The sequence below is a fragment of the Podarcis filfolensis genome (assembly GCF_964270895.1).
Source record: "Podarcis filfolensis genome assembly, chromosome: 1".
NCBI classification, from domain to species: domain Eukaryota; kingdom Metazoa; phylum Chordata; class Lepidosauria; order Squamata; family Lacertidae; genus Podarcis; species Podarcis filfolensis.
In genome coordinates, this window is record NC_139604.1 from 64,696,472 (window position 1) to 64,721,880 (window position 25,409).

The following is a 25,409-nucleotide window of genomic DNA, read 5'->3' on the forward strand; positions in this document are numbered from 1 at the left end:
CATGATGGCTATGCTCTGCCTCCACAGTTGGAATTACAGTTGGAGGCAGCAGTGCTTCTGAAAACTAGTTGCTGGAAGCACAGAAGGGGAGAGCACTCATGTGCTCAAATCCCACAGGCATCTGCCTGGCCACTGTAAGAGCAGGATGCTGAACTAGGGCCATTGGGATTACACAGTGGGCTTTTTATATGTTTATTCCTAATTAACATTAATGCAGTTGAAAGCTTTATCTAACTCCCATTCATAAAAACAAAAGTAAAATCCAATTAAAATATATCCTGAATTACATTGACTGATTTTTTCCTGGTTACCGTTTATCTCTTAAGCGTGTGTCCCCCCCCCCCATTTAATGTTTATGTGAAAATTAGCACGTTTCCTGTTCTTAATGTTACTTTTCAATATAGTTGTTGTTACATGTAAAATTATTGGTTTCAGAACTGACTCGGACTAGTCCAGTCACTATGGCCCTGGAGAATGGAGATATGTTTAGAATACTGAAATTGCTAGTGGATCTGGGTCCCTGGGATGCTCCTGTGTTGCTAGCACATGTCCTAAGGTATTCACGATTTGACTTAATTTGACTACATCTCATTTAATACTAGGCTTGCGTACGTAGTCACTCTTCAGATCAGTCGTCTTGCATTTTTATTAATGGGAGGTGGTTTCATACTTGCATTTTCTTGGGCTGGCCCATAATATTTCATTACCTGAGGTGAAGGGCAAGATGGCACCCCTTCCCATTATAGGTAGAGAAGCTGACATAATTCAGCACTGATGATGTGACTGTCCTTCACAACACCTGAGGCAGCATGGTGGCAAAAACATGTATTATAGCAGCCATAGCTATAGTGTCCAGCAGAGAGGAAGGGTCAGAGGCCTTTTGAGGAACAGCCCTGGAGCTGATGGTGCTGCTCCCAACATCTGCTCACTTTGCTCAGTGCAGGTGTGGGGAACCTTCCCCCCCCCCCATGTTGTTGAACTACAACTCCCATCAATTCCAGTAATTGTGGTCAGCAGCCAGGAATAGTGGGAGTTGTAGTTCAGCAACAGCCAGAGGTCCAAAGGTTTCCCACATTTGGCCTAATGTTAAGACTGACCCTTGTTTCCACAATCTAGTTTCAGGCAAGCCTCACTAGTATTGTGATAAACCTTGCAGTTGTACAGGGTGAGTCCTTTAAAAGAGGCCCCGTGGATACAGAGTACACATGTTCCATGGGGCCTCTTTTAAAAGACTCACCCTGTATTTGCAGTGTTAGCTTATGTTTAAATGTGTGGATCAATACCATGCTAGTAAATAATAATTCTGAGAATTGTTTGCTTAAATAAGTGTGACTTTTGTGTCCTCTCTTGTTCTCATACAGGCTTTATGAAAAATTTGGAGAAACTTCGCTAAGGCCCCTGATCAAGTTCTGTCCCTCTATTTTGCCTTCAGATATCAAGCAAATTTGTAAAAGCAATCCTCAGCATTTCCTGGCATATTTAGACAGTCTAATCAAATCAAGGGCTGAAGATGAACGGTATATATAGTACTCTCTTACTCTGTGGAACAAAAGTTAAGGAATGGGATGCATGGAAGTAATAATTAGGGTAGCGGTGAAAGGTGGACTCTCATTAGAGGATTTTTTTTTAAAATATATTTTATTAATTTTCCATACATTCGTGCCACATTAACAGTTTACAATAAATTTTTCAATTTTTTGACTTCCTTCAGCTTCTCTGCCAATCATTCAAATTCTAATTTTTTAAATACACATTTCCAAATTTTAATATTACCTTTATGCTTACCCCCCTCTTATATTTTGCTTTTTTGCAATATTTCTTATTCTGTTACAGAGCTTCTTCAAATGCCACTAACGTTATTTCGTTATCACTTATACATTCCCAGTAATCTGCTAATTTTCTCCAGTCCTCGATGAATCTTTGATCTCGTTGGTATCTGATCTTCCCAGTCAGTTTGTCAAGTTCTGCATAGTCCATCAGCTTCGTTCTCCATTCCTCCAACGTTGGTATTTGTTCTTGTTTCCAATTCTGGGCCAGTAATATTCTTGCCGCTGTCACTGCATATTGGAAAATTTTATAATCCTTTCTATTTATTTCATTACCAACAATTCCTAAGAGAAAGGCCTCTGGTTTCTTAACAAATGTATATTTCAACATTTTTTTCAGCTCATTATATATCAACTCCCAGAAGTTTTTCACTTTCTTACATTCCCACCACATATGAAAAAAGTACCGTCCTTTTCTTTACATTTCCAACACTTCTTACATGTTTTGTACATTTTTGCTAGTTTTACTGGTGTGATATACCATCTATATATCATTTTCATGACATTTTCCTTTAATGCAGTGCATGCAGTAAATTTAATACTTTCATTCCATAGTTTTGTCCAATCATCAAATTGTATGTTATGTCCAATATCTCTGGCCCATTTTATCATAACTGATTTAACTTCTTCATCCCTCATTAGAGGATTTTAAACAGTGGTTAGATTGCCATATGTCAGGGATTCTTTAATTTCTGCATCACGGGAGGTTGGACTAGATGACCCTTCTGGTCCCTTCCAATTCCACAATTCTATGATTCTAAAATATTTGTTGCTTCTTAATGACATTAGGTCTCTGAGAAGGGAAATAATATCTTGAGTAGGTAGTAACTTAGCAAAAAACCCCTGCATACATCAAATTTATGACATGGTTATTTGAGAACTTTTTAATACAGTATGGTTGTATACAATAAGGCATTAAACATTTCTTTTGGCTCCTTATAATTGGACGATAATTTCTTTTTAAAAGGCAGCACTACGTAAATGACATTCAAGTATGCCATATTGTGAAACTAGTCCTAGTTGCATGTATGTTGTAAATCCTTTTTATTGCCAGAATGCACATATAATTAGCGGTGAACAATCTCTTTCTAGGCTGTCCTTCCTGGGATCTCTTCTTCATCCTGAGTCATTACGATTAGATTGGTTATCTTTGGCAGTTTCTCAAGATGCCCCACATACAGCAAGTACAATGGATGCCCAAGGAAATCCACGGTATGAATAGCATTTGACTCAAGCTTGCTGTTTGTCCACACTTCATAATTGCATTCACATTCCTAAAGGCATTATCTTTTGACAGTCACAAGGACAGTCACAAGATCATCCAGCAGTCTCTTAGCTTCAGGAGAGAGAACTGAGACAGAATGCATGATATGTAATTGATTTGGATAACCTTGCTCTGTGTGGTGGTGGGGAATTCTGTTATATGATACATCTTTGCTTAGGACATGGAAGGGATGGGAAACCTTTGGCCCTCTATAAGTTGTTGGACTCCAACTCATATTAGTCCCGGACAGCATGGGGACTAATATCAAGGATTATGTTATTTGTTGCTTATTAAATTTAAGTACTGTCCTTCCAGAGAAGCCCAGTGTGACAAGCTAAAAAACGTAATTCCAGTACAAATGAAGATTGGTAAAGATCTCTGCTTAAAAGGTACAGTCATACCTTGGATCTTGAATGCCTTGGCTCCCAAACAAATTGGCTCCCAAACGATCGAAAGCTGAAAGTGAATGTTCCGGTTTTCGAATGTTCTTTTGGAAGCTGAACGTCTGATTGGGCTTCCACAGCTTCTGATTGGCTGCAGGAGCTTCCTGCAGCCAATCAGAAGCCGCGCTTTGGTTTCCGAACGTTTTGGAAGTCGAACGGACTTCTGGAATGGATTCCGTTCAACTTCCAAGGTATGACTGTATATTTAACAGTGGGGAATTTGTTGGAGTAGCCCAACCTCATGTTCCCCTCCCTAATTTAAAGCAGCATGCATGAATCTCCCCTTAATATTGGCAGTGTTTTGATTCAAATTGAAACAAACTTGTGTTATCTATCATTTTTTAAAAAGTCTTATGTAATTTCCCTAACTTTTTTTTTTTTTTTTTTGCTTTTGCTTTAATACTTTCAGGCCACGTTCACATTTATTTACTTGGGGCTATAACCAACTGATCTTACTATTGCTTAAACTCCCAGCTGACACTGTAATGAAAGAGAAGATGTCTGACATTTGCAAAAGCTATGGGTAATGTAGAAGTCCTTGGTAAAATTAATGTCTTTGAAACTTTGTTACCTAAGAGGGCATGTTTCTCTCCCTTGGTTTCACTTCATTAAGTAATAGTCTAGTCTGTTCAGCTTTAGTTATCCAGAGTATGTGTTATGCACTTGCTCAATCACACTCTTTGTGTGTGTTCACAGCCAGTGGCTTTCTGGCTGGAGTACATATTTAATGTGCTTCTTTGCTTTCAGGTTTGCTGCCTGCCTGCCTACCTCTCCTTCCAAAGCCTGCCATAGCACTGAGCAGCAGTAATAAATAATGAAGCTGCAACTGCGATTCAGTTAAAACGGGGCTGGGGAACCTGTGGCCCTTCCAGTGGTCAGCCTGTGGGGGCCCCAGATTCCCCATCCCTGAGTTAAAGCTTACCTGCCTCTTCTCTCTTCCCCACTCCACAGCATAAATATCCATTTCTAGAATTGCGTTCATGGGTCTGTTGGGGGTGGTGTAGTAACACGAAAGTTTTGCATTCTGTTTTCTGCTGAATAAGAGAACAACTGAGAAATGGTACTGAGAATATACAGTCTGCAGCAGCGTTTGCCTTTGTCAAAATTCTTTATAAACCCCAGCTAGAGGTTAAGTAGCTGACAACTTTGTGGAATGAATAAATTTTACCCAAGAAGTACAGAATTCTGAAAATGTTAATGTACTTCCAAGTTCCATATAAATCTGTTGGATTTGGGTTCTCAGCTGTGAATTTAGGTTCCCTTCATTTCATTTGACCTCAGGGCTCTTGGTTGCAACTCATGGTTAGTGAAGAGAGAGATTAACCACAAACCCCTGTTCAGATCAGATGACACACTAAGCCAAATGTTGACTTGGCTTGATGCAGCAGCAAAAAGGACCAGGCAGAAGTGAATGTGGATGTGAGCTCCGCTGTCTTGCTAAGTCAAGATTTGTTATGCTCCCGGAAACCAACTAACTAGATTTATTTATTTTAATTGAAGAGGGCCTCCCAGCTGGATTTGATTTCATAACTTTTTTTATTTAAGATATTGGTTAACTTGGAGGTGTATGTGTTCTGTGTTAAGGGGAAATTGGTGCTGTTGCTATTAATAGATACTGAGAGGTGTGTGTATCATTATTCTCCTGAAGATAGGCATGGAATATGGATTTAGACGTATGCTGTTGGAGTATCAAAAATGACAATATAATACTGCATATTATGCTGTGATCTAAACTTGTGACTCTTTGTTCAGTGAGGGGAGACAGAAGAAAGCTCATCTTCTCAGTGAAGGTTGTGGTATATTGAAGTGTCAGTCAGGTTATAATTACTCATAATTTAAGTATTTACTTTTGGTTTGTGAAACTCTCTATAATATTGTTACAGCTTCTGGCCTGGATATCTTTCTCTCTGTTTGGAGCTGGATAGAAGACCTGAAGCCTTTACCCATATTGTTTGTTTGGATGATATGAACTTGTTGGATAGAGAACATGGTTTGTAAAACTTAATTTGATTCTTGAGTGAATTCCACATTCTCTACTTGTACTAACTAGTTTTGACATCTTTTTATTTATCAATTTTTTAAATCACTGTCAGTATAAAACAGTTTAACAAGAAGAACAAAAGCAAGCTACGGAAGTAATCACCCCAAGTGCATTTCTGGCAGGAAAAGAAAAGAAAAAGAAAAAATAAACCACATCGTTACCATGCATCCTTTTTTTCAGTGCAATTACAGCTAAACGTACTGTAGAACACCAGTATTGTGCACACAATAAAATGTGGCATTTCTGCTACATTGTTTTGCCCTCTTCTACATTGGCAGCTTATGAATTTTGAAAAACCTTTTATTTATTATTTTTGCTCATTTAGATTTAATCAGACTCTTTCTTGAATTTGTGTTTTGTGTTCCAGTATAATGGAGATAGTATTGCTGTGACAATTTAATGTCCCATTCTATCCTGCAGCAAATGCAGTTAAGTGTCCATCGTTGGAAACTTCCATCCTTCTGCCTGTCTCTTGCGTACATGCTCTCAGTGTCACCTGCTATCTACTCTATTATTCTGTAAAATGAATCTCCCCACCTCACCCCAACCATGGGTCATTTAGTATTGTGGGGTTACAATTTCCATCATCCCCAGGCCCAGTGGTCAAGGATTATGGGAGTTGCAGGCCAACATCATCTAGGGACCTAAGATTGGCCTGGGCTGGCCTGCTTAATTTAACTCACACCATCGAGTCCTACAAGGCAATCTGGTTTGGATCTCTAAATCATTTCCTTTTGCATTTAGGGGCAGTTCCAGAAACAATGGAAGAATGGAAATTCCTTCTTTGCCTTGTGAAGAGTCATTGCAGTAGTGTTCCTCATCCAGCTATGCAAAATGGCAGTGCTGTTAGTAATGGTGATCCAAATTGGCCAAATAGTGTAACAGTTGAAAATGTGGCTCTGCTGTTGGCCAGAGTAATTGGTCCCGATCGTGCTTTGCAGCTGTTGCAGGAATGTGGCCTGATGGTTGAATTATCTGAAAGATTTGCCAAGGTCTGTGAGATACTAAGAATTGCTGAAAAAAGACAAAGGTAAGTCTTCTGAAAATGGTCTGAAATTGGTTATACTGTGTCATGATTTTGTGTTGCATGTGCGTAGCTATAAGCCTTCATGTGCCAAGATTGGAAGCTTCATACTTCAGTTAATGGCAAACTATAGCATTGCATCCAAATGTGGTACAAGCTATGGTTTACTGAAACCAGAAGCAAGGATGGTTAGAAAATCTTTCACAAAATTCATAGAATAGCCTATACTGGCATGGGATGGCCCACTTCTGTATAAATGAAATGAGCAGTATGAAATGAACAGACAGAATAATAGAATCATAGAATCGTAGAATTGGAAAGGGACTACAAGGGTCATCTAGTGCAGGCCCCTGCAATGCATAAATCTTTTGACTGATGTGGCAGGTTCAACTTCTTTAAACAACCAGAAGTTGCGGTAGTAGCAACCTGCAGTGCAGACAAGTGTAAAGTCACATTTATGAGTTAATGAACTTGATGAAATTTGCTGTGTAAAGTTAGTCCCCAATTTCTTTATAATACCTCTTTTCCCCTATGCGTTCACTTTTGTTGCAGGGCCCTGATTCAGTCCATGCTGGAAAGATGTGACCGATTTTTGTGGTCTCAACAAGCATAGCAAACAAATGACGGAAAATGATAGTAGCAAGAAGCATGTTCCTCTTGTACTGTGCCATTTTTCCAGCAATGTTTTCCTGTCAAAGTGAAGATGCATTTAGTCAGATCTGCAGAAAAAGTGATAACGAAGCTCCTTTTTCTACTGGATTTCCGTCATTCAGTATTTGAATGCATGTTTACCCAATACTTCTAACAACCAATTGTAAAGCTGCTGCTTGCTCAGCAAGAATGCTTGTGCATGGTAACCCCTTTCAGCTACTAGCATTAAGTTTAGATGTGAAAATTGGATTCTTTATGTAGGAAGCAGTGCTTCACATTCAGCATATAAATTTCAAATGAATAACTTCCATCACATTTCTAGCAGATTGCCATTTTCAGAAATTTGCATATAAATGAATGTAATTGCAGGGACTAAGTGTATAATAATTGAGTTGAGTTAAAACACTTTTAATATAATTCTTGATTCATTGGCTGAAATAAAAGGGTGTTAAAACAAGTATATAATCTCCAAATATTTATAACTGTAGCACTGTGGAATTTTACAAGTTTTATTCCGAATTTGAAGTGATAATCAACAGAACTGAGATTCCAGTTGTTAAATGTAAACACTGGCAGAACTTGCATATATTAAAAATGGTGTTTAACATAATATTTTGGTGTTTTAAAAGTTTATATAATCCTGTATACTATGGCATGGTGCTCTCTCATTGCACACATCCTAAAGAAAATATTTTGCACTGTTTTTTTTGTTTACATCCTTGCACAATGCATCCTGTGCATGCATGCTTGGAAACAGTTCCCACTGTTCAATACAGCTTACGCCCAAGTATGCACGCATAGGATCCTGTTCATCAAATCGGTATAATGATATACTTTCCCTTCTAAATCTAGGTGTTGGGTTGTTGTTTTTTGTAATGCTTGACTGTTTTCAGAAATGCTGTATAAGAAAATGCGCTCAACCGTTTCTGTTAATACTACCATTGGATATTTGATCAAGATATATGCACGTAATTTGGTTTCCATTTGTATGTTAAGATTATTTAATATTGGATGCTTCATTTTTGAGAAGGCTTGGATGCAAAGCAGTTTGCAGTTATTTCTCCTGGTGCAAAGGTACTTGCTTCTCCATCTGGCAGTAGCTCCCCACATCTTTTGAAAAAAGGTCTGCTGAAAGTTGGGGGGATCCTCTAGATTGGTCTTTTGGGGAATGGAAAGCACTGCAGTATTTGTTGGGGGGGGGTGATGGTGGAATTGGCAACTTTCCCACACCACGCACATAAAATAGTGCTTTTTTCTAATGCACTGCGGTGGTTTGACTCAAAGTCCAGGTAAATTGTGCCTATTAGATATTGGGTGATATCTAACAGTCATACTCAAGGGAGACACCAAGTATGACTTCATTGAATGTTGCCCATTGTTCTTGTATTAAATATGTTAGAACTATGCAGTTTTCATACATTACTAGTGATTTATTGAGGCTTGATAATCAGGGCTAGAGAAAGGTTACAGAATTGTGTAATATTATTATAGTCCTTCAGCTGAAAACTGAAATGTCACAATTGCATCATCTTGTATACTCAGGTTTACTGTACAGCTTGTAAGGACTTACACGTAATTTAATACTACTGAGTTCTTCTTTCTTAACTTACATGCTTGAGGGCCTTATATATATTTTTAGGACACAGTTCAAAGAATCTTGTTGGCCATGTGCAAAAGCTTGATTCTCCACAGTATCTTCTTAGACCTGTGCTGTTCCCCTGAGTTTTCTTTTCTGGCAGGTTTCATTAGTGCTGTGGAGGCTACTTCCAGAAGCCCAGCTGTGTGTAGAGTTCACCCTCCAGCTCTTTGAATCTGGGCCTTATTTTTAAATGAATGTTTACTACCTCACATTGGGGGTGGGGGGATAGCCAGTGTGTTAATTGTGCTCAGAGTAGACTTAAGTCCATTGATTTTGTCAGGTCTATTCTGAATATAACTTGGTTGGATTTCACTTATTGGTTTTGCGATATTTTTTATTAAAAAGAAGCACAAAATCATGAAATGGTACTTTTCACACAGATTTTTTTGAAGAGAATGTGATGTGGAACAACTAAAAGTTTATGAAACATTGTTTTGCATTTTGTTACAGCTTAACAATTTGTATTTTTAAAAATGATTTACTTGCAAGCATACTTTATTTTGTAGTCACTGTTCATGTTTAAACAACAGCTTTAAAACATTGCTTGTAACCAAACAGCTTTGTTTGTGCCTTGTTCATGTTTTTGTTAATCCAGATTTTAATAAAAATTAATATATCTTACTCAACATGTTGTTCATTTTTCAGTAACATTGGGGATGTAAAAAGTCGATTGGCCATAAAATAATAGTTTACATGCTGGAAAATAAAGGACATACAAGCAGTTCATTTTATAATTCTCATGAGTACTATGTTGAATTTTTTTTTTGCTTGCATGTGACAGGTCATCCTGTTGAGTAGGAGCGAATGGTCAGCTTTCTCTATGCTAGGTTTGAATTTAAATCTAGGGATTTATGAAACTGAAATCATTGCATTTTAGGGTCTCATCTCCACAAAAGAGAAGAGCGCCACGTTTGCTGCCAGACTTTCCTTCTTACTGCTTTTACTACAGAAGTGCTTGCACCTAAGAACATAGCAAAGCATCAGCTCTTGAAATCTTGAACCACAGTTGTTTTGAAAACCCTTCTTTCAGTGACATATAGAAAATTACCCAAGGGCCAACATTTGTGCCATTCTAATAATGTAACTTTATAAAATAGCCCTAGGCTAGCTATGGAACCTCCATTGTTTAAGCATAATAGATTTTTGAGGAATCAAAATAAATATGAAGTAGCATACATTTCTTTTTTCTTTCACCTATGTATAATATTTTCAGTTTCTGCATGCTCGCAGGAGACAATATTGCTGAATACAAAAGGGAAATATGTTTCCCAAAAAGTTGAAGGTACATATTTCTCCATGACACTGAAACAGTTACCAGTCCCCCCCCCCAAGTTTGAACACAACCTATTTCCTGGGGGGTAGGGGAACCGAATCCTTGAAAAGTTTGTGGAAGTTCCTTTCCCTGCAATAAACCAGCTCCTTGTAGAAAAGACCCCCTTACCCAGATGGCATGAATTGGGCAGTCATTTCCCAGAGCCATCCACTCTTGGCTTGAGCCAGTTGCGCATTGTCTTCAGGGCCAGATTTAGGTGTGATGAGGCCCTAAGCTACTGAAGGTAATGGGGCCCTTTATATGTCCAGCTGTCCTTTGTCAACAACAAATTGTTGCTTTTTTGTGTTAAATATATGCTATATGGTCATTTATGGACCTAATAGGTATCTAAAGCCATTTGCACATAACAAAATATGTATTTTATTAAAGTAATTGTTGAACTGAAATACAATTAAGTACCGTCATACCTCGGGTTGAAGTAGCTTCGGGATAAGTATTTTCGGGTTGCATGCTGCGGCGACCCGGAAGTAACGGAGTGTGTTACTTCTGGGTTTCGCCACATGCGCAGATGGTAAAAATGACATCGCGCATGCGGCGAATCACGACGCACGGACGTGGGTTGCATTCGCTTCTGGATGCAAACGGGGCTCCGGAACGGATCCCATTCGCATCCAGAGGTACCACTGTATATTAATAGTGAAATTTGGAGGGGGGGGGCAAGAGAGTGGGGCCCTAAGCTATAGCTTGTTTAGCTTATAGGTAAAAACGACACTGATTGTCTTCCAGGCACTCTTTCATTTCCACCTACTTTTGACAAAAGCAACAACTGGCAAATGAGACCCGGCTCTTCAAATCCTCATTTTAGGATTTCCTAGTCATGTTGGATCTTTGAAAAAGTTCCAGTCAAATTTTGTGGGAGATTTTTTTTTCTTTTTCTTGGAAAGTCTGCTTTTGATGAAGGCGGAGAACCAACCAGGAAACTCCTTTCTCGACCCGGCAGTTCCATTCGTACGAGGACGTGCACCATCATTGGGTGTATTTTTTTTTTTTTAAAAAGCCTTTACGGGGAAAGGGAAATGTTATTATCAAAAAGGGACGCCGAGGCCACCCGTTGCCGGGCGTTTCGAGAGGCCGCCGCCCGGGGGCGCTTCGCTTCGTGAGGGCGAGGCTGTGCGGCTGCTCTCCATTCCGGGCGGAGGGAGAGGCAAGGCCTGCGGCGCCTCCAGGGCCTGGCGGAAGCCGCCTCAGTTTCCGAGGGCCTACGAAGGTTTGCCGCCCTCCTCCTCCTCCCCCCATCCTTGGAGCTGCTTCATTGGCCGAGAGAGAGAGAGAAGGCGGGAAAGGACGGGGAGGCCTGTAAACAACGGCGGCGGCCGCGCGTCTCCCACGGACGGCCTGAACTTGTCGGGGCTGAAGCAGCAGACGCGGCGGCGGCGAGCCAAGGTTCCTCCTGTCGCCGCACGGGATATATCGCGGCTCCTGTGGGAATCATTGCTGAGGGGGCGGATCCTGTCCTGGTTTTCGGTCTAGCGGGGGGGGGGGGCGGGTCTTGCCAGGGCTTAATCTGATCCCCGGAACGTGTTTTCAGTGTTAGGGCTCAGGCGAGGAAGCACGTGAGGTGATTTAAAAAGAGAGAAAGCTCTCATCTTGATTGCTTGGGTTTAAATAGTTTTCCTCGCGCTTTGAGGGAGAGAGAAGGATGAATAAGGCTCAGGGTGGGCACCAGCCCTTGGAGCCGCCTGGTTTAATGGTTAGAGCTGGCGCTCATCATCATAGTGGTCCCCTCTTGTTCTTCTCTGTTCTTTTTTACTTGCACCTTGAGATGCCCTATCCAAGGGATTGTTTGGAAATGTTATTTAATTTCTAGGTAGTCCTCTCAATAGATTATAGATGTTGCCAGCTTCAGATCCAATGGGGCAGATCAGGACTGGCATTTATTTACAAATACATGCTGCTGTTTCGTAAAAAAGTATCAAAGCGGTTTGCAACAGAAATACATAAAACTCTACAGTAAAAACCATATTTAAAAGTTATAAGCAGAGCAAACTTCTGTAAAACGCAGGGTTTAGGTCAGGCATAGGCAAACTCTGCCCTCCAGATGTTTTGGGACTACAACTCCCATCATCCCTGACCACTGGTCCTGTTAGCTAGGGATGATGGGAGTTGTAGTCCGAAAACATCTGGCGGGCCGAGTTTGCCTATGCCTGGTTTAGGTACACGGCCTTAAATTCAAAGAGCTGTTGAAGAACCGGGAAGGATAGGTGAATACATGTCTTCTGTGTCCGTGTTTTGTGTGCTTTTCATATTATGTCCTATGGGAAAGAGTGTGCTGGTGGGAGGCCCAGCACCACATGCCACAAGATGTACCGTATTTACTTGAGTCTAATGCGCCATCAAATCTAATGGGCACCTCAGTTTTCAGAACCTTGAAACCAAAAAAATATTTCCTGGCAAATGTACAGTAAACGTGCCATTGAATCTAATGCGCACCTTAATTTTTGCAGCATAATTTGGCACATGGGCATTAGATTTGAGTAAATGCAGTAGGTTTGTCAGCAGGTGTGTCAGCATTTGAACTGGCCTTGTTTCTTTTTTAATTGAAGGGCTACCTAGGTTCCAAAGGACCACCTCCCCACTTCATGTGCCCAGTACTTAATTTTAAAAAACCCACAGTGTGATTGCTGTGCACATTAACAAAACATTTTTTAAGGCTTTAATTGAGAGGAAGTGATTGCAAGGCTTTGTTTTTGGATGAAAGGAGGTGCATATGCATGTATCTTTTGGATATAAAACATATTGGTTTCATCTGTGTACAGCTGTTAAGGAATAATAAGTGCTGGGATGAGTTTTTGTGGTTTTAAAATATTTTGCTGTTGTTTGTGCTCACTTCTAGAAATCTTTTGATCTGGCAGTTGGATTGTGTTCCTCAAATATGGACAGGAATCCATCACCACCTTCCAGCAATGACGAGGAGGAGGATGTCGTTCCTGGGGATTCTATTAGAAATACAGTTTACAGCAAACACTGGTTTTTCAGCGTCCTTACAAAACTTATTGAGGTATGCTGCATACACATGAAACCACTCATGGCCAAACTGGATGTGAGGGCAACAAACAATATGTTTGAATTGTACAATGTCTAGTTTTAGAAGCTTTGAAAATGAATGTGTATATATGTGAAAAATATGTAGTCTATTAAACATATAATGTATAAAACAGCAGGTAAAAATAGATGGGAAGAAGCCCTGCCTAAGTAAATGCTTGATCTCTTGCATCTGCAGGGAATTGAACTAGATGATATTCAAGGTCCATTCCAACCAGTGGTGGCTGATGTCAATTGGAACTGTGAAATGTGTATTCTAAGGCTGCAGTCCTATTTGTATTTGCTTGGAATTAAGTCATGTTGACGTCAGTGAGACTTGTCTTTGAGTAAAGATGGGTGGACTGAGGTGGGCAGGTGATAATTTAAAATTTGCCATGCTGGTGCAAATGCAAAGTGAAATTAAATTAAAATCTTGTTGGATTTATGCTTTATTTGTGCTATCTATAATGAATAACATAATTGCTGATTTCTAGTGATAAACTTACTGCTCACATTCAGGCCGCTGAAACAGTAGTGTATTGAGGTAATACTTCATATTTGGGTAGAAGTTGGGTCAAACAGGAGAAAAGTTGTGCAGTGCCGACCAATGTGTGTTTGAGCAGACCAATGGCTTATTGTGCTACTTTGGTTCCTTTGTCAGTATGTTCTTCTTTTCTTTGGAAGGTTGTTAGCTCTAAGGAAGATGAATCTGAGTCGAACAATGTTGAAGAACAAGTGGAGCTAGATGAAGAACTGGAAAATGACATTTGCAAAGTATGGGACATGTCAATGGATAAGGTATGTTTTTAGTGATTTGGATATTTTTAGTGGTTGTTATCTGTAGATATTTGCAGATATGTATTTTGTTTTATTCTATTTTTAAGGTTAGCCTTATTGTAAACAACTTCAATTTTTTTAGAGTAAGACTTCTATAAATTAATAAAATAAAATAAGTATATTCTGTAAAGGTTTGCAATTATCTGGGAGACGTCTGGTTTCTGTTCCTTAGATATTTTAGTGTCCAGTAAGCTTGTCAAAGAAGAATCATGCATAGCTATTGTTGGCTAGGAACAGCGCTGCTAAAATGTGTAAGTTGCGAGACTGTGTTGTTTTGTGCTATCTGTTAGCACTCTCTTTGGGCAAAATCCAGTGTTAGTCAAGCTCAGAGTAGGCCCATTAAAATCTGTAGACCTATTCTGAGTGTGACTAACACTGGATATTCACTCATTGTATATTGTCTTGGAAGTTTTTCTCCTGCCCTAATTTTTTTAAAAAATGTGAGATGAATGATGAGTACCTTCTGAAATATCAATTTACTGTAGCTGGTCAAGTTGCGTATCATGAGAGTTTCTTGTGTGTGGAAAAACTGCTGTCCATCACAGAGTTCTTAGGAATTGTGGGAATAATCTGGGCCAGCTCAGCAAAATACATAGGACCTTATTGGCTTTCTTACCAATTTCTTAATATCTTGTATTAATTTAAGAAGCAATTGGATATTTTTCTATTAATGGATATATCATTATAGATAATCATTAACTTTGGTGTAGGAGGGACTAAAATGACAAGTTTTAATGCACTGGATAAATAAGAACAGACAAGATAGCTACTTATAGTTGGGTATGTGTAGTGGTCATCTGAATCTGAATGAAAGACTGCCTTACTTTTAAAAGTGAACTGAATTTCATTTCTCATATAATCGTCCGCTGACACATAACCATTCTTGTTTTCAGGATGTTGCTTTATTTCTACAAGAGTTTAATGCCCCTGATATATTTTTGGGTGTCTTTGCCAAGTCCAAGAGTCCTCGGCTTACTGTAAGTCATCTGTTGACTCTGTACCCTGTTTATTAATAATGTATTGTGCTTTTTTGATGCGATCCATATGCCTTATGTAGGCAGGTGTAGATGAAAGGCAAAATAGAAAAGAATTGGTATTCAGCTCTACCAGTAGACAAGCCAATATAGAATCAAGGCCTATTTCTCAATTTCCAGCAGGTTTTGTTCTTAGTCACAGTTCTGCACAATATTATTATAAATGCTGGTGTGTGGAGGCAGTTTCTTTTGGCCTCTGGGAGTTGATGATGCAGTGCAGCTTCTTGCCTCCAGGAGGAAGGAAATAGGAAGATGAGGTGCAGATGGATTTGGGAGCTTGCTGATGACAAAGATGCTGGCTCACAAAAGCAGAACTTCCATTGATCTGCTGTGTTCTGGCCCTGACAGTATACATTTCTCTATCACACACACCAAGTAACACACAGTGTTACTGTGCAAATAACTTTATTCTTATTTGGGAATACTTAATTGGTTCATGTTCTTCCAAAATATCTTGGAGCACCTGAATCTAGCCACTGCCAAAGAAGAAGACATGGCTAAATGTTGCTCTGCTCTGAGCCTGTATGGCTGCTGAAGACCAAGCAAGGGTCAAAAGCACACATGTCCTATTCCTTGAAACTATTTTTCTCTCTGCTACAACCTTTTCCTCCATTCTTTTTCTCCTTAAATACTTTATGCTTACTGTAGGCAAGCTCTACTTTATGTGCTTAACCCCACTATATTGGCATTTCAGGAAATCTGTGTGGGAATACTGGGCAATATGGCCTGTTGCCAAGACATATGCCTGTCCATTAGTAAACATGAGAACCTTGGGTAAGTAGTATGCTTTGTTCTTGGTTTCTCAGTGTTTTTGAAACTGTAAATGTTTCAACTCTTAATTGTTGTTAAAGTACTAGACAGGCACATGTACTAGACATGCTCTTTATAGAGTGGGGGAAAACAGATTCAAGATATTAACATTTGTAAGACTGGACAAGAGGGTGACTGGTAATAAGGGCAAGTAGGAGTCAGATGACTCTGTAAGTTTTTGACTTCACTACAAAAGAAGTTTTAGTGAGAGGAATGTCATTGATATGGCAGGAATCAGAGCCAAAGCATAAGAGTTATGGAGTAAATGTAAGAAAAGGAACTCATAGACTGAGACCTGGTTTTCTATGCATTTGTATGGGGAGGGCAGAAGGATGGTGAGGGAGAGCTTGGAGATACTGAAAGAATGGAGAAAGAATTGTCTGAAAGAATGTCTGAAATGTAACAGTTTGAAGGAGAACGGGGGAGTGTGGAAAAGAGCATAAAATTTGTACAATTCAGATTGTACCATGCACAGTCCTTTTCCAATAGAGGTTTTTCAGCAGCTTCTCCGTAGCTTCTCCGGCGGCGCAGCAGCAGCAGGAGGCCCCATTAGCTAAAGTGGTGCTTCAGGTTAAGAACAGTTTCAGGTTAAGTACAGACCTCCGGAACGAATTAAGTACTTAACCTGAGGTACCACTGTTTGTGTCTCACTTCATCTTATACTTGGATAAAGAAATTTCTCCCAGCTTACTTGTTCTTTATTCTTGCAGCTATAAATATTAGAGATGTATATTTAGGAGATGGTGGCATGTGGTGGCGTACGTCTGGACAAAATTTCAGAAAAATGTATGGGAAATTAATCCTCACTGTCTCCTCATTTTCAATCTGTTGTCATTTTTTCAGACAGATGGTTCTGCAGCGTTTATGTGATTCCGATTCCCCTACTCTCCTCGAAACAAGCAGGTAAGCTATTTTGTCAGTAACTAAAATAGCATAAGCTACCCCTAAGTATTGAGTTGTAGTGCATGTAAATAAAATATTAGCAGTTGTGCTTAATTTCATGAATAAAGGCTTCAATCCTACATATACTTACTTGGAAGCAAGTGCTATTGAATACAATAGGCCTTACTTTCAGGCTTCCAAATTCTTTCTTTTCTACCTAAAATCACATTTGAACTGATACCAGTATCCCAGATTCTCATTTTTATTGTAACTCATTTACACATATGGAGTTAAAATTAATGGTACAATCCTATTATTGAGAAGCAAGTGCCATTGACTTCAAGTGGACTTACTTCCAAGGTTGCATCCCAAATATTGGCTTTCTTTTTTAAGTGTGATTAAGTGTAATTTTTCCCCTTTAGGTTGTTGCTAACTTGCCTCTGCCACTCTGAGGTAGCCAATATTTGGGTGGAAAGAATTCGACGAAGTCCATCAGTGTATGACTGTGTATGTTTCATCATGTCTAGTTCAACAAATGGTATGCTATAAATTAATCTGAATATTGCTCCTGTCAGGCCACTTTTTGTTTCCTTATGAAAAGGCTAGCATGTTTCAAATAACTCTTTTATCAATTGAATGTTTTTATATTTCTTAAGAAAAATGTTCCGGGCATTTTAACTGAGGTATATCAATAACTATTTAACTCTTTTTGGTGAATTCTTCTGAATGCATTGTAATCCTAACCAGCACAGCTGTCTCCTTCCTGCTCATGATAGTAAGAGGGAACCCAATTCCGTCTGGCAAGCTGCAGTGTGTATGTGGATGAAACTATCTTCGTGCTACTTTGAATACAGCCTTTGGGTGGAATTCCATGTTGGGCTATGACAAAAGTTCCATTCCACTCAAGCATTGCAGGTTTTCCAGACAGAACGACCCAACCCTACCCCTTTGTGTTGTTCTGGGTGCTTTTTTGCACAAGTGGAAGTGGTTATAGGTATGTACTTTACAACTGTATTGAGACAGTTGTGGGGGGCTGTATAGAAATGTTTGAACTAATAAATAAGATCTCAAGGAGCTTATACTAAAAGTAAGTCACAATAACAGATATCACCAAAAGAAGCCAGACCCAAAAAAAAAAAAATTGAAACTGTTTTCTTTGTGTTGTTTTCTAAGAAGTGAGCAAGATTAAATTTTATTTAATTAGTTCATCAATATATAAATGAGACTTGATTTTTGTTACAGTGGAGTTGCTAGTGAAAATAGGTGAGGTGGTCGACAAGTTGTTTGATTTGGATGAAGAATTAATGTTAAACTGGATTAAGAAAGGTTCTTGTCAGTCAGTGGAGCAGCCTGCGGATGATTCTCCAGATGAGCTTCCAAATTTCAAAATTGTACCTTGCCTGCTTGAAGCTGTAAAACAAATCTGGTATGTATATGCCCATATATGAATGCATGTGATATTGGAGCTACTTATTTACATTTTTATCCCACACTTGGCAGCATACATTGTTTCCCTTCTCCCCATTTTATCCTACTAGACCAATGTTACTCAATAAAACTCATTGATTAGGGGATTTGAACCCAAATCTCACATGTTTTAGTCTGTGTTATGCATAGTGGCTTTTGGGTATACGTGTACAATTTCATGGGTGCCCAAAATGTTATTTTTTTAAAAGTCCACACTTAACCTACCTGCCAAGGCGATAGGAAGACTGTACCAAGGATACTTATATTTATAAGAGGACTGTCTGCCAGCGGCGTAGCGTGGGTTGTCAGCACCCGGGGCAAGGCAAGTAATTTGCGCCCCCTAACCCGGGGCAAGGCAAGTAATTTGCGCCCCCTAACCCTACAAATCTATGCCTATGAATGATGGTCCCTCTCTCTCTTTCTCATATTCCAATTGATTCCCATTTCCGCCGATCGATCCCCGAAGCTCTCACCCAGCGAAATTCGTGCGTAATTACGCTTCGCCATCCCTAATTCTGCCGCTTCCACCAGGAAATCATGACGGTGCGTTTCTCCTCTCCAAACTTTCCCCGGCCCTTTGCCGGCCGGCGCAGCCCTTTTGGCTACGAGCTCCCCTCCTTCTCTGCCCGCTTCCGACCCCACCTCCCGGTCCAGCCTCCCTACCTCCTGAAAAAAGGCGCCGGCGCCGAGCAGGACACCCCCGCGGCCATCGGAGAGAGGCGGGGCCGAGGGAGGCAAGCCAGTGGGCGAGGCGGGGGTAGGTGGCCACGGGGGCGGGCGCTGCCGCAGTCCTCGGGTGGGCAAGGTAGGAGCAGGCGGAGGCTGGCCGGCCGCTCTGACAATAGGGGCGGGCCGAGGGCACGACGCGGCTGGGCCCTCTGGACTCGCGCCCCCCCCAGATGTTGCGCCCGGTGCGGCCGGCACCCCTGGCACCCCCCACGCTACGCCACTGCTGTCTGCACGTAGGCTTTTTCCTTATGGAGAAAAGGAGAAAGTCTGTTCATGTAAGCAGGGAACAAGTGTACACGTCTGAACAAAAATAGCTTGTTCAAACTATTACTGGAAATGAAAACTCAAGAACAACTTGAGTTTAGCCACCCTAAGAGTAATTGACTGAGAACTGAGGTAGAAATATTGTAAAAAATATTCACTTTACATAGGCATACAGATTTCTTGGTGGTAATAGTTCTAAACATAATTTGTAATTCTTTTCTGCAGCACAGATAAAAGTTCAGAAGGACTTGATGTTTATATGCATATCCTACAGCTGCTCACCACAGTGGATGAAGGCGTTCAAGCTATTGGTAGGATGCTTCAGTTGCACTTTGTTGTACCAAATTTGAATAATTCTTTGGTAGATGTTTTCTTCAAGTTGCATGAGATATTTCTTTTTTCCATTCTGAAGTACAGACTCCTGGTAATGGAAAAGAAACTTGGACTTTGCTGTATGATCTGTTTTGTCATGAACTCTGCCAGCCCGATGATCCACCAATTGTTGTTCATGAACAGAAGACAGTCTTGGCTTCTACTTTGTCTGTGTTATCAGCCATCTTCGCTTCACAGACTATATATGGACACAGACACGAATATATCAAGATGGAGAAAAGCAAGTGTATTTTCTTACTTACCACAAGAGCTAATATTTTAGGGATGCTAAGGTTTTTATAGAAAACAGTGGGAGTCTGGAGTTGTGGTATAGGTCAAGGTGATGGGGAATAAGAAAAAGTATATGTTCATCTAGGCAAATGTCTGTGTAGACCACAGTTGTGTGACTCCCCAGTACGGGCAAATTTGCTTCGGTGGCTGGACCCCCTCCCCTTTTAGTGTCTTATATTCCTTAGTTGGGGAATAATTCTTTCAATCCTTGGAATGTTCATTGTTTTCATTATAATAAAGTATGTAGAGACACATTCCATTTTTCATCAAAGCTTTCACATCTCAAAACCTTTAATTACTCTGTTACTTAGGGCAGATTACCAAAAATGCTAGTTCATACGTCCATAAAGTTTTTTCTTGTTTTACCTGTCAGATATGCCTCTGATTGATAGCCTGATTAGAGTCTTGCAGAACATGGATGAATGTGGGAAGAGATCTGTAGAAAGCTCCAACAAACCCAAGTCAGAGGAGGCCGAGAAGTTGGGAACAGCTGAGGAGGATTTTCATTTTAAAATCTTGAAGGACATCTGTTGTGAACTACTGTCGAATGTGCTTCAGGAACTTTCTAAGGTAACAGGCATATGAACCTGTAGATTCACGTGCTTTTTGTCTCTGCTCTGATTTTATCACTAGTGCAGTGATGCCCACAATCATTTTTTATATGGGTTACAGCGTTCATTTTGAAATGTTTTCCAGGGTATGGTAAATAATCCCTTGATCACCTGGGCTCCATGTGTGCATTGTCATCATGTGGAGCTTTTCATGGGAGCATGTTAATTTGTTGTCATCTTGCATTTGAACTGCATTGTCAGCATTTTATTATTTTATACAGTATTATATGAGCATGTTCATTCAGTTGGATAGCAACAAAATTCTACACACACACACCATATTATATGAACTAATAATATTTTGGTGTTTCTAGGAAAACGTACTGGAGGGGCTCAAGCAAAGCCATCTCAATGAACAGAAATGTTCCTGTGCGTTTAAAAACCTTCTCCCGTTGTATTCTTCTCCGGTATGTATGATCTCTAAAAATAAGCAAAAAACTGTTGCCCCCAGTAGGTAAATGCAACCCTCAGGCCAAAGAAGGTTAGCCACACCTGATTTAAATAATCCATTTGAGTTGTTCATTAATCTTATTCAAGATGCATGCTAAATAGCCTGGCAATTCCTGTGGTTCACCTGACTCAACTTGTTGACACTTGTATTTTATTTTACACAGGTAGAGAATTTTCTTGAAGTGCTGAATGAAGCCGATCAGGGCCTTGCTGACAACTTAAGAAAAGCATTCCCAAGCTTGAGACTTCAGGCATAGGAGCATATTAATTTTTTTACAGGAAGATATGGAATCATTCATTCCTGTTTTAAGAAAGCAACATGAAGAATAAAGAAGCGTGCATTGTTTCTGAAACATCTTTGCAAGGAAACTCAGATGAACACCTTCATAAAACAAGAATGGAAGCAGTGGAGAATGGCATACAACACAGACTTTAGGAGAACTTGTTTTCCAGCTGCAGTTCTAAGTACTGTACTTGAGGGGGAGTGCAAGCGTAGTTTTATTTGTTAGTAGCCATTGAGGTTTTTTGTCTCAACTTAATTGACAAAATAATTGAAGATGCTTCGTTTATTTTGAAACAGTTTGTATGTAGTTTTTAAAAGTTAACTGTTGGGTCTGTGCGTTTTCTGCAGCGAAAGCTTGAAAGGTGGAAAACATGGCTGCGTTGGCGATGGCCACCAAGGGCTCAGGGCGGGTTTTCTGCCTCTTCGCTGGCGTAAGGAAGGGCGCTGTTTCCTCTGGTGCACTTGCATCATGGAGATGGGGGTGTCGTTCATACAGTGAACAGTTGTCCAGTAAGGCAGATTGTCAATGGACAATCCCTGTAAGGAGCCTCCAAAAAGTGTGTCTTGTGTGGGGTGACTGTTGACGACAAAAATGTACAGCTTTTATCACAGTTTATTTTGCCACACACTGGTCACATCTTTGGAAGGCATATATAACATGTGCGAAGAAACTGTGAGAGGTTAAGAGCCCACAAATGGGATTTATGTCGGTTATATTTAAGGACCTAACATTCCTCAGCGACCCTAAAGTATGTAGTATCAAATATCCAGAATGAATTAACTGTACTTAATAAAACTGATTTTGTAACTGATTAGTACTCATTATTGGTACATCCTTAAAAAACAAACCGCTGGCACCTCAGATATGATCCTAATGTTAATTCTGCTGTATAGAGAGTACAAAGGTTTGCCATGTGAATAGCAGAATGCTTCTCTCCTGCGCTAATAATCATGATGTCATTCTTCAAATGGCTGTCATTTTGTATGCAAGGTGGAAAACATGCTGTCATAAAGTGATTTTTTTAAAAAAACTTAACTGTTAATGGTAATATCAATTACAAAAGAATTAGTGAATAACTGGATTCCTATATGGTTGCCATGCTCTCTTTTCTCCTTGCTACAATGCCTGTTTTAGGCATCACTGCATTTCGCTATCATAATAGTAGTAAAGCAGTGCATTACTTTTGAGCAGGTCAGACACTGAACAATTAATTAGATGCCATTATTGATACATAACATGCTGTTTTTATAGCAATGGTGGTGATGCAATAATAAATTGTCACTATTGTAGTTGTGGCTTTCTTGTGCAATTGTAGCACTCCAAATTGCAAATTTGAGATGTACACATGTTCCTGCCTTGCATGTTGTGGATTTCAGGGGGTACATGGTAATTTTTTTAGATGTGCCTGTTATGTGCAGCTGTCATGTATTCTAACTGAAGATGCTGTAGATTGAAGCTAGAGGTTCACACAGGAAAAGCATGCAGTTATCATTGGGCTGCAGCCCAGACCATGCTTCAGAGTTCAGTTTGTTGTAGTTACTACAAACAAAACAAGCTGACAATATTTAGGGTAGTTATCCTTACATCCTTCAGTGCACATAGGATGCAATCTATAGAATCCAAAGGCAGTAGCACACTGATTTCAACAAAGCAAGACCAGTAGTAATTGTGAAGCTTGAAGTTTGTATTTTATCTATTTACCTTAAAGATTTCCAAAGAATTTTATCCTGTGTATTCTACCGATCATGATTTTAAAATCATGTGAAAATCAAGACTCGGCTGGGAAGGAATGTTGCTTTCTTTACCTGAGGTCAGAATCATTTCTCCATGATAGATGCAATTTCTCAGATAACTTTGACATACCATGGAAGCAATAGGAAGATGAGAGAAGAAAATTCCTTTTGGTTGCAGGTTTACAATTCTGCATACTGGTCATGTCAGAAAGAATTTTCACTGGTTCCGATCTGACAGGGTGTATGCTAAGTAAATCTGACATGGTATAATTTTGTTTGGAATAATATTGGTCTTTGGAAAGAGGATGCCCTTTAGAGAAATGGAGTTACTTTGCTCTAGCAAAGTTAGCAATATGTTGTTATCTGCATAGAAACATTCTAAACTAAATAATAATTAGATATTTAAACTAGCCTTTATATATAACCTACAGAAGCAATAAATCACACGGAGTGCTCTGTATTAGAAGAAACAAGGCCTGCTCGTGGCAGCCAGGCCTAATGAGCGCAGCAACTCTTGGTAGAACTTGCCCTTATGAGGCAGTTGTGGAGGCTGGAAACCCCCAGCTTCCTACAGCTGCCTAAATCTCCCCCCGGTCCTTCCCAAGCAATCTGAGACTACACCCACACATCTCTCTGCTCTGTCCTCTTCATGTCTCTTCTGATCCAGGGAGGCGGGGAGCTTCTTGCAGCAGCAGCAGGAGATAGCATGGCTTCTTCACCTGACCTCTGCCTCTTGGCCTCCCTTCTCTCATTCAGATTCTGATTCACAGACTTTCCCTGCTCTCTAAACCTTGTTACCTCTTCAGCTTCCTACATCTCCTCTTCCCCGTCTTCTCCCTTGGATCACTCATCACCATACCACCACCAATCCCCTGGATCTGAGCTTTCTTCCCTTGGGGGTTCACCAGTTGGTGCCTACCACAATTCCTCTGTGTCCAACCGGTCCATGACATTGCCTCAGTTGCTGGCTACCCTTCACTGGCAGCACCACTCCAGAGTTTCAGGCAGGAGGTCTTTCCTAAATTTGCTACATCTGGTCTTTTTTGGTGAGGATTGAACCGCCGACCTTTCTGTGTTCAAAACCTATGTTCAACTGAACTCGTTCCCCTATCTCCTTGTTAGGGGTCTCATGATTTAGAGCAGTGTTTCTCAAAAATGCACCCCCAGCTGTTGTTGGACAACAACTCCCATCAGCCCTAGCTAGCAGGACCAGTGGTCAGGGATGATGGGAGTTGTAGTTCAACAACAGACAGGGACCCAAGTATCTCAGGTGAAAATGTATATTCAGACCCAACTCTAAAGCATGTTTTCCTTTCCTTTCAGATGGAATTGGATCTGGCCCTGCTGGGTGGGTTAATGTCAAGTCATTTTTTTTCACCTTCGTTGGGGGCAAGGCACAGACATCCTGAAGCACACTTAAATGTCCTCCAACCCTGTGGAGGTATTGAGGAAAGTTGAGTGCATTTTAATTCATGCAGAAAAAGAGCATTGAGGGTGGAGGGAGAGGAAGGCCTACGTGACAGTTTGATGGTGCCACAGAGAAGACTACTGGGCATAACATCAAGGTGCTGAGAGCTGTTTTTAATTTTTTCACCCTGCTGTTCTCTTAAGGCGGGGATGGGGAACCTCTGACCCACAGGCTAAACTTGGCCTGCCAGTTTTTCCCATTTGGCCCAACCCACCTGCCAAATATGCCCCCTGGACCTGAAAAAGTTCCCCACTCCTTGGAATTTTAAATTTTTAGTTGGTTTCTTAAGAATCCCAAGATAGAGAAAATCTCTCTTTCTTGCAGCGAAGTGGAGTGTAACATGATACAGACTGCCTTTTAATTTGGGCCCTGAGCTTGTATCAATATTATTTTGGTTGTCATGCAGGGTATTTTCAACAGCATGTGTAGAGGAGAAGTTGTACGTTTTAAAGGCCATCTGCTGTCCCTCCTCAAAGGGGAAATATTTCTCAATTAATTAATTCATAAAAAATATATTTCCTGGTCTGCCGTCCAAACACAATTTCCCTATCTACCGTCACTAGGGTGGTAATGAAAATCACAAGAAAGTCTGTACATACTTTTTATGTTGCTCTACATCACGGATGCAGCCTTGTGTGAAATCTTCAATAGGCAGTGACGTCAAAGACGGCGATGATGATAAAGTCTCTTTATCTTTTAAAATCATGCTTATTTTAAGAACTTTCCATATTGCATTTCATTTATCACCATGGAATCATTCAGGAGCAACTTTGTGATAAATTGTAAAGAGTTATTGTCTCTTGACAGCAGGATGGAAACACTGGTCTAGGAATTTTTGATCCATTTCTAAAGGATGTTTTACGTATGCAAATCAATGGCAAGTCATGGTGTAGTTAGGCAGTCAGAGTCTGTGTGTACATCAGGGGTCGGCAAAC

The 25,409-nt window shown here is 40.2% G+C and overlaps 2 protein-coding genes across 9 annotated transcripts in view; both read left to right on the forward strand.

Moving 5' to 3' along the window:
* The window catches only part of HPS5 (HPS5 biogenesis of lysosomal organelles complex 2 subunit 2), a 28,954-nt gene extending 19,445 nt beyond the window's left edge, over positions 1-9,509 (forward strand). For 3 of the 4 annotated variants that reach the window (XM_083589413.1, XM_083589414.1, XM_083589412.1), the window contains exons 17-23: positions 436-556; positions 1,362-1,517; positions 2,919-3,038; positions 3,943-4,056; positions 5,417-5,523; positions 6,319-6,604; positions 7,151-9,509. In XM_083589413.1, coding sequence (XP_083445539.1) covers positions 436-556; positions 1,362-1,517; positions 2,919-3,038; positions 3,943-4,056; positions 5,417-5,523; positions 6,319-6,604; positions 7,151-7,211 — 965 coding nt within the window. In that variant the 3' untranslated portion in view covers positions 7,212-9,509. Of the gene's footprint in view, positions 1-435; positions 557-1,361; positions 1,518-2,918; positions 3,039-3,942; positions 4,057-5,416; positions 5,524-6,318; positions 6,624-7,150 lie in introns of those variants that run through there. The other variant, XM_083589415.1, reaches the window with a different exon arrangement.
* A 1,272-nt stretch (positions 9,510-10,781) lies between these two features.
* On the forward strand, positions 10,782-22,084 carry SAAL1 (serum amyloid A like 1). Of its 5 annotated transcripts, none has more exons than XM_083590225.1 (13): positions 10,782-10,838; positions 13,055-13,219; positions 13,927-14,040; positions 14,973-15,056; positions 15,808-15,887; positions 16,767-16,826; positions 17,228-17,343; positions 18,048-18,231; positions 19,491-19,576; positions 19,678-19,878; positions 20,302-20,498; positions 20,854-20,946; positions 21,154-22,084. In XM_083590225.1, exons 1-13 carry the CDS (start codon positions 10,797-10,799, stop codon positions 21,244-21,246), a joined length of 1,515 nt encoding a protein of 504 aa, XP_083446351.1. In that variant the 5' UTR covers positions 10,782-10,796; the 3' UTR covers positions 21,247-22,084. The 5 variants fall into 5 exon arrangements, with proteins under 5 accessions (XP_083446351.1, XP_083446352.1, XP_083446355.1 ...); XM_083590226.1 differs by lacking the exon at positions 10,782-10,838 and adding an exon at positions 11,231-11,604; XM_083590229.1 differs by lacking the exon at positions 10,782-10,838 and adding an exon at positions 11,334-11,604 and having other exon boundaries at positions 13,074-13,219.
* The last annotated feature ends 3,325 nt before the right edge of the window (positions 22,085-25,409 follow it).

Coding starts and splice junctions, on each gene's coding strand:
- SAAL1 (XM_083590225.1), top strand. CDS start 10,797: ATGCAAACGGGGCTCCGGAACGGATCCCATTCGCATCCAGAG. Junction 16,827..17,227: donor ACTCTCCTCGAAACAAGCAG/GTAAGCTATTTT, acceptor TTTCCCCTTTAG/GTTGTTGCTAACTTGCCTCT. Junction 19,879..20,301: donor ATATATCAAGATGGAGAAAA/GCAAGTGTATTT, acceptor TTTACCTGTCAG/ATATGCCTCTGATTGATAGC.